Source organism: Bombus pyrosoma, linkage group LG7, assembly GCF_014825855.1.
Source record: "Bombus pyrosoma isolate SC7728 linkage group LG7, ASM1482585v1, whole genome shotgun sequence".
NCBI classification, from domain to species: domain Eukaryota; kingdom Metazoa; phylum Arthropoda; class Insecta; order Hymenoptera; family Apidae; genus Bombus; species Bombus pyrosoma.
Genome location: NC_057776.1, coordinates 14,481,581 through 14,493,330, shown reverse-complemented (window position 1 = coordinate 14,493,330; position 11,750 = coordinate 14,481,581). Strand labels below are relative to the sequence as shown.

Sequence of the window (11,750 nt, the reverse complement as noted above, 5' to 3'; positions counted from 1 at the left end):
TAGGCAATATCATGGTTTGTAAATTATATTTTTATATATAGTATGGTATAGTATAGGAGCAAATTTAATTTTTACGGACATGTATTTAGAGCTCTTTGTTTTATACATTTGTTTAGAAAAATTTTTGGTTATAAAAATTCGGTCATAAAGTATATATATCATTGATAATCTTTTAACTGTGCAATAATAAAGCTAGATATCACATTTCAATATTGACATCAAAACTATTTACAAAGAAATAAATGTTTATCAATATCAATCTCTATACTGCATATATCAATATATGAGTAGAACATATCTGATATTAGAATTGAAAATAATACTGCACAATGTAGGAACTGTATTGAATAATGTACTGTACTAAATTGTACTGTACTAAATGAAAATTGTATATCTTAGAAACTAAACAAGAATAAAAATAATACATATGAATCGCATATTAGTAACTAATATTTGGTAACATTAAATCCCTTTAAAAAAAACTGATTATTTTATGTTAATGGATAAGTTTATAAGAATAGATAAAAATTACTCACTGATCTCTGTTTCTACAAATTATGTATGTCGCATTGTGAAACGTAATTAGAAATAAAAATATTTGTCAATTCTCTCACGCAAGTATACATACTTATTTAAAAATTGCAGTGTGACTGTTATTATTATTATCTTTCTTATTAATCAAATATCATGAAATTAAATGTTAGTTCGTTCAAATCACATTAACTATTTTCTTATATTTGAACTTTCGTGTTTAAATTAAAATTAATTTAATTGATTAAAAATAATTATAAAATTATTTAATCGGATAAGCTTATTTTTTAATTAGCAAAAATTATTGCTTATTAATTACGGAATTAATTCTGTAAAATTACATGAAAATGTAATTTTGTCAATTATTGCAATTATATAAAAATACAATCTAATTAATTATTTGCTTAGTCTAGAGATCTCAATAACAGCCTCATTTGTTTTTCTGTAATTGAAGTAAGATTATGCAAGTAATTAAATGATGAAACATAAGAATAAAAAAAAGTCAAAGAATCAATTACTAAAATTTCTTTCCTCTCACAGTAAGCTATTTAACACTTTGGAAGTATCCTCTATGACAAGGTTATCCTGTTAAACATATTTAACTTCGAAGATATTTGATTATTCTATATTCTCTTAATTTAAAATATGTCATTTAGAAACGTCTAACTTAAAAAGGTCTTAAAAGTATAATCGTCAAATCAGATGCCGTTCCACTATTTTAATTCAGGCATCTTCGAATTGACCTTCCTCATAGCTTGATCGCCTAGCTATAGCTCCACATTCTAACATCTTCTTAACTCGTGTCTGAACTTTGCTTTCGTGAAAGTCCGCAGGACGATATATTTCCTGATATGGTTGATAAAACGTCAATGGGGGATAATATCGTTGCTTTGGTTTTTTACATTCTGAAAATAAGATATATCACTAATTTATATAATCTTTAGTCTCTTTGACACATGATTTATTCACGATATATAAATTTTTTATAAATTAATGAGGATGAAGTATACTTCTTTAAATGAAATTTCATACGTGTCTTAAAACGCATTCGGTTTAACAATCGATACATCCATACAATTTTAATTAAATTCTTATCATGCGAAAAGAATAATTAAGTTCATATAATTTTGTTTTACCGTGTGGATCAAATTCGTCGGCCGAATCTTCCGAAGGATCCCAACGTTTAGTATATGCATTGTCTGCTCTGAAATAAAAATAATATTTTAGTAGAAAGAAAATTCAATGTAATAATGCATGATTTATACATTACTCAATAATTCACATATATAGCTAAGATTTCTGCAGATATTATTTTTAACTTACGAGTTCCAAGAACATTCTGAATCACTATCAGAAGAGCTCGGGAATTGCAAGATATTTGACTTATTCATGAATATCTTCAATTTGCGTCCACGGAAGGATTTACTACGAAATATGGAATCCATCCAATAATTTCTCAAAACTGCTCTCATATTTTTGTAACGATGCCACCTAGTTTGCTATTGATTAAATTCATTAATATAGGAAACCTATGGTAATTTTTTGAAAATAAGTGAAGTCAACTGTTGAATTGATTTTAAATGAAATTTGGCTCCGTTTCACCTACAAAATTGTGTTTCTTTTATACTCTTACCACTATATGTTCAGTTGAGAAATAATTTTGTTCTAGATCCAATCCTTTCAAATTTGGAAAGAACAGTATTATTGTTGGTAATGCTTCAAATTCATTATCGTACAGATCTACATATTCCAGATTGCGTAATGATTTCATACTCGAAGGTAATTTAATCAATTGATTGTGACATAGTTTTAACTCTTTTAGGGATGTTAATTTTCCAAAATTCTTAGGAAGAGTTGCCAAGTGGTTTCTGTCTATTATTAATGTAACCAAATTCCTCAAAGTACAAATTTCTTTAGGTAAGAAGAAAATATTATTACAGCTTAAGTTTAAGTTAATTAGATTAAAAAATCCTTTTATTGTTTTGGGTATTTGTCGAAGCCCTGCTGTCTGTATGTCAAGTTCTTTAAGACTACACGGTCTTTCTTTTGTATTAATGGGCATAATTGAGAAATAATTTTGGTAAAGCACTTTTTTATTTCCAAGTACTAACTCTTCAAGATTTATCATTCCAGCGATTATGAATTCAACGGTCTTGCTATTGAGATCGCACTGTTTCATAAATAATTTTTTAATATAGCAAATGGATGTCTTCGTTGGCTGATGGAACGTTTCAAACCTTGTTTTATTCAGTGACACCGTTTCAAGCTTCTTGTAGCTGGAGCTCAATATCCAGTTTGGAAATGAGGGACAGATATCATTTTCTTCTGCATAAAATGCGGTTAAATTAGTACTCTTAGGATAGATATCTAAGTTTATATGATTATTTTGTGAGAACTCAAGGATTTGCAAACTTTCCATTCCTCTGGCTATACAATTTGGAATCTTTTTGAATTTATTGGTGCTGAAACGACAAACTTTTAACTGATTTAATTTTGCAAATGAATTTGGAAGATCCTTTAATTGATTTGTATTGAAAGACAAAGTCTCCAATTTTGATAAATTTCCTAGATTATATGGAAGATATTTGATTTTATTTCCAGAAGCCCATAAGTTTTCAAGATTATATAATTCACAAATTACATTTGGGATTGATGAAAATTGATTATTACTTAAATTTAAAGATACCAGTCTCTTTAGCATGTTAAGAGATTTTGGTAAAGTATGAAGGCCACTATTGCTCAAATCTAGATCAACAAGTTTTGATATGTATTCAATAAATCCATTAGTAAGACTGTATAAGTTGTTTTGTGCTAAAAATATATTTTCAATAATTTCTTTTCCTGTCATATTTCTGATTTGCTTATTAGTTTCTTGAGCCGATGATGTTCTAAATTCATTGTCAGAAGACGTTTCATTTGCTGCAGCACTGTCTCTTAACAAATCCATTGAGTCCACTCTTTCTGTATTACCTCTAACAAACAATTCAAAATAATATTTTATATACTTTATATTTATCGTGAACTATGTAAAACTATATTATTTACACTATATCTTTGTTACATAAAATTCAGTTAAAACTTTTTAACAGGTCAAAATAAAGGTCAAGTGATGTGTATACAGAATTCTATAAGAAAGATATTAGATTTTTATATATCAACATTTACCTTAACTTAATAGCTAAGTACCTAGTAATATTTCATTTAATTTTAATTACTAACTGATGAGTCACATAAAAAAAGACACTAATAAACCGAAAATTATAATATACTAAATTGGTTAAGATAGAAGAAAACAGATTTATGTTATATTCAATATAAATATAACCTAATAGAAAGTAACACTTTCAATTACAGGTCTATATAGATTTCACTTTAATATTTCCGAAAATATTCATTACTATTTAGGTACTAATTAAAGCTTGTAATTAGAAAATAAATACTGAAATACTGAAGTCAAAAAAATATTATGTTAGTAAGTTTACCAAATTGTCAGTCTACAGTAAACAATATAACACGTTTTCACCATTAATTTCTACATATGTCAGGTTAATCACATAGGTTACACAGAAAGGTTATTCAAAATTGAATCAACGATCATTTTTGTTATATTAGATAATATTTACAAATAACACACAATATTTTAAAAAGCATATGAATTCATTTCGCAAAATAGTGTATAAATTTTATAAATGAGATATTAAACTCAAATATAATTTAAAACGATTAAATTGTAATGCTAAAAATAAAAACCAATATATGTATTTATATTGATATAAAATTTTATATTTCTGAATAAAAAGGCTACAAAATAAAAAGACATTTTTTTTACGTAAAACAGGGCTTGCAGAGGCCAGCTCATTTTATTTAGGAGGCTTATATTTCTGTTTTGTACACAATGTATACGTATATATATATATATATATATATATATATATATATATGTATATATATATATGTATATTTAAAGCGCTGTATACAATTTTTAGAACGTCGTCAAAGTTTTTTTACGTAATATTTTGCCCATATATTCCATTTCGCGTTTCAATGGTGAGATTTACATATTTATGTCAAAGAAAATCGACGCTAGAAACTTCAAATTCTCTTTTTCATAGCTATTTCCAAGTTTCGTCAAAGTTTCTTTCGTCTGACTATAAAATAATCCTTTTCTTCTTCGTGTACAAAATCAAGGAAGTTCCATTTAGAACATTAAAAGATGAATACATGCCGTAGAAAATTGCACCCTGTTATTTTCAGAAATTAAGTACCTTAGTAATATTAACGAACGAGACTGATTCGCTTAAAAGTTCGTTTACATACCGTTTTATATCGCAAGACATACGAGCGCGTATTTTATGCGTGTTGAAATGTTAGATGAATAGTGTGGTTGTTCGATCGAGGGAGAATATGTTTCGAAAAATTCCTTTAGTATCTACATACAAGTATATTATGCTTTACGTGTAATATTCGATCAACGTATCATCTATTTGTTACCGTATTCACAAAATTTTCCCCCCGTTCGTCTATGTACGTACGCTAGTAAAATTCTGTAACTCGTTATCAGACCCGAACAAAATAGCATTCGGAATAGAAACAGGAAGAAATGACGGTCGATTCGTATGTTCAGTTACGATCAATTTTCAAGAAAATACGATATATCGATTATCGAATGAGAAGCACAGGAAACTTTGTGCGTGATTACTTTCTATTGCAAATACTATTTTTACTCAGTTCCTTTCATTGTTAACGATAAATAATATCATGATCCATGTTCATCATGAAACAAAGAGTTCGCGTGTGTGCGCCGATCGACTCGAAATGACAAGAATTGTACTAACGTGACATTAAACTACAGCAATAAAATATTAATAATATTAATAATTATATTAATAATAATAATAATAATTAATAATAATAATACAAATCGTAGAGTAATCATAGCGATAACAATAATATGGTGCGCAATATAATCTAATATGTGGCATAGGAATATGTTTTTTTCTCTTGAATTATGCAATTCTGATCGTGAGTATGAAACTGTAATGGATGGTAAATGTGTATCACCGTTAGCTTCGATCGTTATATTCCTTCGAAAGAGCACAATTACATTTAGAGAACCATGAAAAATATGGCGTGGAACTTCTTCATACTTTCTATCGTTAACGTTAAATTCGGTTTTAAGATTGCACGATATACATATATATTGGTTCCTTCTGGGATTTTTTCAACGAACAAAAACGCAAGAAAGAAAGGAAGTAGAGAAGAGTTAGCATTCATACGTATCCTAAACGAAAAATATCAATTCGCGATAATTTAATTCTGTTTCTTACATACGAAAGGAAGTTCCCGCATTTGAGACTCATCATTGTAAGACAATATATTTCCGTTTCTCGCGACGTTCTTGTCCATTATTTAATCGTATGCTTATATACGTGTGCGCAAACTCTTCGTGCACGTACGTGCCTTTGCGTGTTTGTACATTACATCCGGATTAGTCGTACACATTCAATTATTTCTTAGATATCGTAAATATAACAAACATACTCGCGAAGAGGAACAACTTTCCAATATGAAAATGTAACGATGAAATCGAACAATTTTTCTGATTATTAGCTGCCATCGATATTTTTCATTAATCTCATACAATTTTTCAATTCTGAACAATGTTATGTAATCATTGATTCGTATAATGTTAGTGTCGCGTGAAGATTTATGCTAAATTAATTACGTACAGTGATAAATAATCTTTAGGTACTATTCTAATAGTCCCGATTTTAATGGCAACATCCATGCACGATCTAAACTGTTTGAAACATCAAGTTAGTTCACATTGATTTGAGAATTGAATTCGTAGAGATTCTTTCTGCTCGAGTTTAATAGTAAGAGAAATTTAGATTTTTGGTAGTTTTGTAAGTACTGCGGTTATAGATGAACAAAGTAGAGTACGACTTTCGACTACGACTAAATTTTTTCTCTTTAGATCCGATATCTGCAGATAACTATGATTACAATAAAAATGCAGATAGTTATTAAACGAGATAAAAGACCGACTCTTTAAGTCCATAGGAATTAAAAAAGAATATTAAATTTTCTACCGTCTTACTACTTTCATTTTTCAAATTAGATCTTCGATAAAACTTTTTATTCGGTAGACCAAGAAATAAGTGATTGTGCACTTTTGAATCGAATACAATGTACACGATATATACTCCGTTACATTTGTATACATATCTACATATGCATATATTGTTTCTTACGTTCTTTTTCTTTCGACGATACATGTACAAACGCACAACCGCTGTGCGTGTATACACACGACTGCATACAAATGCGTATGCAGAATATGGTCACTTATAAAACTCTTTCGTTTAGAAAATATATTTTCATACATACATACATATATATATATATAATATAATTATATATAACATATATATATATATATATATAATTATGTTATAGATAATTTTGCGTATGTGTGTACATATACATAATATATACTACATAGAAACATAACTCAAGTACCTATATATACATTCTTCTTTTTTATATTTACTCGTATCTTATGGTACTTAATCACGTATATCCTTGAAAACCATTAGTAAGCGGATATGATCGATGCTCTCGAAACGTGTAATTTTTTCTATTATAGTTAAAAATGACGAAAATCAAGGAAACAATATAAAAGTGGTGATACGATACGATGAAATATTGAAACTATTTTTGCTTTTCTCTTTTCGAATGTTCCGTGCTCGGTCAATATGTTAAATGAAAATCGTAGCGACACTATTAATTACTAAGGATTTAACATGCATATCACTTTCTTATATAGTAATCGTATATTACGTCAAACAGAGCTGGAAGCTTCACACACACAAATATAAGATTCGTTTGTATTTAAATTTCGACAGAGCGATATCACTCTTTTATAACGTTCTTTTGTGCATGATTTAGGCATCGTAATATGATCTATAGATCGAAGTACATACTATATCGTAACAATTAGAGTAGTCGCGTTTTCTTTTCTTTCACATTATTAGGAGAGCTATGTTTCGTAGAAAGTTAAGGAAGAAATATTTACGAAACTTTCGAATCAAGCATTAATAAAAGGAAGACGATCCGACAGTTTTAACGGTAAAAACAGTGAAATTTTTATCCGACACTGCTATAAGTCTCTAATATATTCAGGCCATTCGAAACATCACAAATTTATATATTAAGTAGTTAAAACTGACACAAATTCTTAGACATATGTATGTAGCTTGATTTTCTTTTATACGGAGTAATGTCAACGTTTCACTCGAATTATATTCAACCTCGTCAGAGGTCCAAGGATGCAGTTTTAATTTGACATTCGGACCTCTGATCAGGTCAATTGGAATACTGACGAAACGTTCGAGTCATTTTATGAGAAGACGCAGCTCACGTTTGAAACTTCCTAGCGGTTTTGAAAAATCCAGACTGCACGAGTCACGAGGACTATCTATAAATTTCTAATTCCTCTTTTCTTTTTTCGATAGAAACGCTGATTTCAGCGCAAGGCAAGTATCACAATTTTCAGACGTACGCGTAACATCCGGATTCTCGTTAAATTCGTTCACCTTCGCTAATTTTACTTTCACTTGATCGTGAAACCTATTCGTTAACTTCAACGCATAGAATTCAGTTATGCACGACGACCACTTTACGCGCAATCGAACAGTAATCGCACGAAAAACGTCGAAAGGAAGCGACTGTTCACGCTCGAATCGGTAAAAAAAAAAAGTAAGAAAAGGAGACAAGTACAAAAAAAAAAAAAAAAATAAAAGAAAAAAAGAGAAGGAAACATCCTCGAGTTTAAAGCGAAAGATGAAAATCGTGCGCGACTAGTTTCGTGCATCGACCATGAACATTATCGATTAAATGCATCGCCCGCTCTTTTACCGAAGAGAGAAGCGCAAACTTCGTGGAGTCGATCGTACGAAGCTAGTCGAAGCGTGTGTATCTCGCCTTTCAGCGAGATCTGGTAACTTAAGTCGATGTCTCTGGTCCCCGTTCTCGAGATAATACAGTAAATTATTATATTATCACATTCGTGATTAATATACATCGCATTAATCACCAACGTGCTAATATCAACACACGTATATATTAATATATATATGTATATATATATATATATATAATATGTATATGTCTAAGGTACGCGTTATTTTTCGAAATCCGTGTCTTCAGATATACTTACGCCCATTTCTTTCTACTCGATTCAGACATTAAACGGAGCCCCTTGCTTTTTCCTATATTATTTTTGTTACAATTCTCTTACTGTTACTACCGCTAATATCATTTTCCTCTTGTCACCTTTATTTCTATTAACAATTTACTCACTTCCATAGTTATTGACACGAGAATCGCTTAAAATTTCTCATTTCGAATTTTCAAACGTCATTACGTTCCGATCAAAATCATTTGGCAGTAGTAACAGCGAGTTTTAAAGGAAATATTCTAACTTTCAAAGCGGCGCGTTCCGTTTGATGCGTAAACCGCGTTAAACGAACCGAATATATATATATTTTTTTTTTACCGCGGTCACTTCCATCTTTTTCGTTCGTTGTTGCTCTGCAGCGGTCAACGGCTGTCGTGTGTCGTCCTGTTTCGATCGTCTCTTCCGGAGACGGCTCGTTCCGGCCCGTTCCGGCCCGACGAACGTCCCCATCGGTTTCTATTCAACTTGCAGCCCGTAGACGATTACCACAAAGAAACAAAAAAGTATTTAGCACAGTGTGCAACGAGGTTCTAATACGAAATTCTATCACAGTTTCTCACACTTTATATCTTTTTATTTTTCATCGAGTCGCAATCTGATCGTTTATCGTCGTCGATGCGATCCGATCTTACGGCGTCGACCTCGAAATCCTTCAAATTCCAGCCAAGCATCGTGCGAATCTCCCAATCTTCCCTCGAATTATCTTCCTTCAAACAATCGCGAATCTCAAGGAGAGCAGTAAGCTCGCTCCCTTTCCATTTCTTTCGATCGTTTCGAACCGACTAAACTATCTCGATGTTTGCTCGTTCCTCGTTTCTGTTCGGATACCTTTGGCACGTGATTAATACATTGAAAATGGGCACAACGATGGTACGGATCCGTGACAATACAGTCTCAGCCACTTTGCATCGATGTCGCTTGTGGTCGAAAGATCGAGGTGTTTCAAGGTAACGGGCCGATGTCACCGGAAAAAGGAGGAGAAAAAGTTCGCGACAAAGAGAAAAGAAAAAAAGAGACGAAGAAGCAGAGAATTCTGCAGCCGGACTGGCCGTGAAGTCAGTCTTTTTTTCTTTTTCTGTCATCCTCGCACCTTGTTGGCCTTCGAAAGATCTCCAGAGGTCGACCTTGGACGGATCATTTCGTAAAAGCCGAATTGCATCTTCTTCGATAAATCTCGAGTGGCTATTTAACACGACCGTTTCGACGACGATGATTCTCTCTTAGCATTCCCGTTCCTCTTTTACTTAGGTTCGATGAAGCCTTCTTTTCTTTTCTTCTTTTTCTTTTTTTCTTTTCTTGTCACTGTCGTTATTTACGATTTCTCTTTTCTTTTTTTTTTACTCCTTTGAATTTACGAAGCTTTAAAATTCCTGGCCGATTCTTTTTTTCTTCACGGTTCGTTACCAGAAGACAGCCTTAAAACGAAGTTTAGCTTCATCGAACTGGGATTTGTCAACGAGGATCGATCACTTTCGCACGCAATTGGGCCAGCTACGGTATCCTGCGCTCTAAATCTTCATGAAGTAGGCTATTGTTGTTAGTTTCGTGCATCGATGCTGGAGATGCTTCTTCCGGTTGTTCACCGCCACTTAATTCTAATTGGCCTGTGCTGTCGCCGCTGCTAGAGCCACACTCGCCATCGACGAATCTGAAATTCAATTGTCTCATGTTATTTTAATTGCTCTCTGTTTTCGTAACAGCCCCTTGCCCGCCAAAGGGATTTCCAGACAGAGCGTATGACGTACGATCGGAATATAATTATCGACATAATACGATTGTTCTGTTGTAAATTTAGTTAACTCCATATCGAAGCTGGTATTTATAATTGCTTTGCTAATTATCACTGTAGCTGTTATTGTTTCAATGTTATTTTTAAACTTGTTGCAATATTCTCGAATATTTTAATAACATCACAGCATATAATTATAGTATTTAAACAGTTCTTCGACATTTAATCACACGTTAGATATCAGAAGAATATAACGTACACTATCGTCTATAAATATCTAGCTCAAATCAAAGGACGATATTCTTGATCGAAAAACATTTTCCTATTATTAATTCTTCCTTCTCTTCCCATCAATGGAATCAAACGTTCTGTAAATTTAAATCGTAACAAGCAATATTTCTGTACTGTACAAGTTCTTTATGTATCTGTAACGAGTAGCTGACACCTTACAAAGTCTATATAAATATTTGGAAACTGGTTCGAGACACATATTTCAATTGTTCGAAGACCCAAATACCGTGCAAATTTATTTGGCACGTCAATTTTCATCAGTCTTCAATTATATCGCTCTTTCGTTTATATTAATTAATATTAACTGTTATTTCGATCAATATCTGCTAATTGTATATGATTGCTGGAGATAAGATCAAAGGCGAAAATTGTATTAAAGAGTTCCATTTCAAGCGTATTTTATATCCTCGTAATAATTTAGAATTGTTCAAGTATTTATGGACGGCAGTGTATTCGATATAGCAATATTTTTCAACGACCAAAGAGCTGAATAGTTCTCTGTGAAATGGAAAACATTCGAGTGGGCGATCCTATTGATATTTCGAGTAGTGCGTGGCTAGTGGTACTAGCTAATTTACTTTCTATTTTATAGAGAAACAATTTAAACGCGTTCGCTAGTTTAAATGTCTCGTGTATGTACATATTTGCAGTTTTTGCGTTCAGTCGACTGAGATATAAAGTTCATGGTCTTTCGAAGTCTCTAAAATGAATATCGTATACGCAGAGTGAATTATCAGGAACAAAATATTAAAGTGTTTTATTTTCTTATAAGAGATACAGGGAAATATTAAGAGCAACGTTTAAACGAAGCACAAAGTGTTCTTACTTGTTTTCGAAAGGCCTATCTGTTTCGCACTAAAAAATAAACTAAACTATCGTCAATATTTTATTAGAAATAAAATTATACTGTTTTTCTTACCTTTGCAAGAGAAAAATCGAACGTCTAACGATAGTTAT

At 31.5% G+C, this 11,750-nt stretch overlaps 2 protein-coding genes across 8 annotated transcripts in view; both read right to left on the bottom strand.

The window, feature by feature from the left end:
• Positions 1-63: 63 nt before the first annotated feature.
• On the bottom strand, positions 64-4,451 carry LOC122569133 (leucine-rich repeat protein SHOC-2-like). 2 transcript variants are annotated; one of them, XM_043729685.1, is made up of 5 exons: positions 3,697-4,451; positions 2,165-3,503; positions 1,855-2,030; positions 1,668-1,735; positions 64-1,436 (listed from the first exon to the last, which is right to left on the bottom strand). In XM_043729685.1, the coding sequence occupies exons 2-5, from the start codon at positions 3,476-3,478 to the stop codon at positions 1,255-1,257; spliced, it is 1,740 nt and encodes a 579-aa protein (XP_043585620.1). In that variant the 5' UTR covers positions 3,479-3,503; positions 3,697-4,451; the 3' UTR covers positions 64-1,254. The 2 variants fall into 2 exon arrangements, with proteins under 2 accessions (XP_043585620.1, XP_043585621.1); XM_043729686.1 differs by having other exon boundaries at positions 4,014-4,451.
• Positions 4,452-4,601: 150 nt separating this feature from the next.
• The window catches only part of LOC122569141 (class A basic helix-loop-helix protein 15-like), a 257,562-nt gene continuing 250,413 nt past the window's right edge, over positions 4,602-11,750 (bottom strand). For all 6 annotated transcript variants that reach the window (XM_043729712.1, XM_043729711.1, XM_043729710.1 and 3 more), the window contains one exon: positions 4,602-10,421. In XM_043729712.1, the coding sequence (XP_043585647.1) occupies positions 10,265-10,421 (157 nt within the window). In that variant the 3' untranslated portion in view covers positions 4,602-10,264. The remainder of the gene's footprint in view (positions 10,422-11,750) is intronic.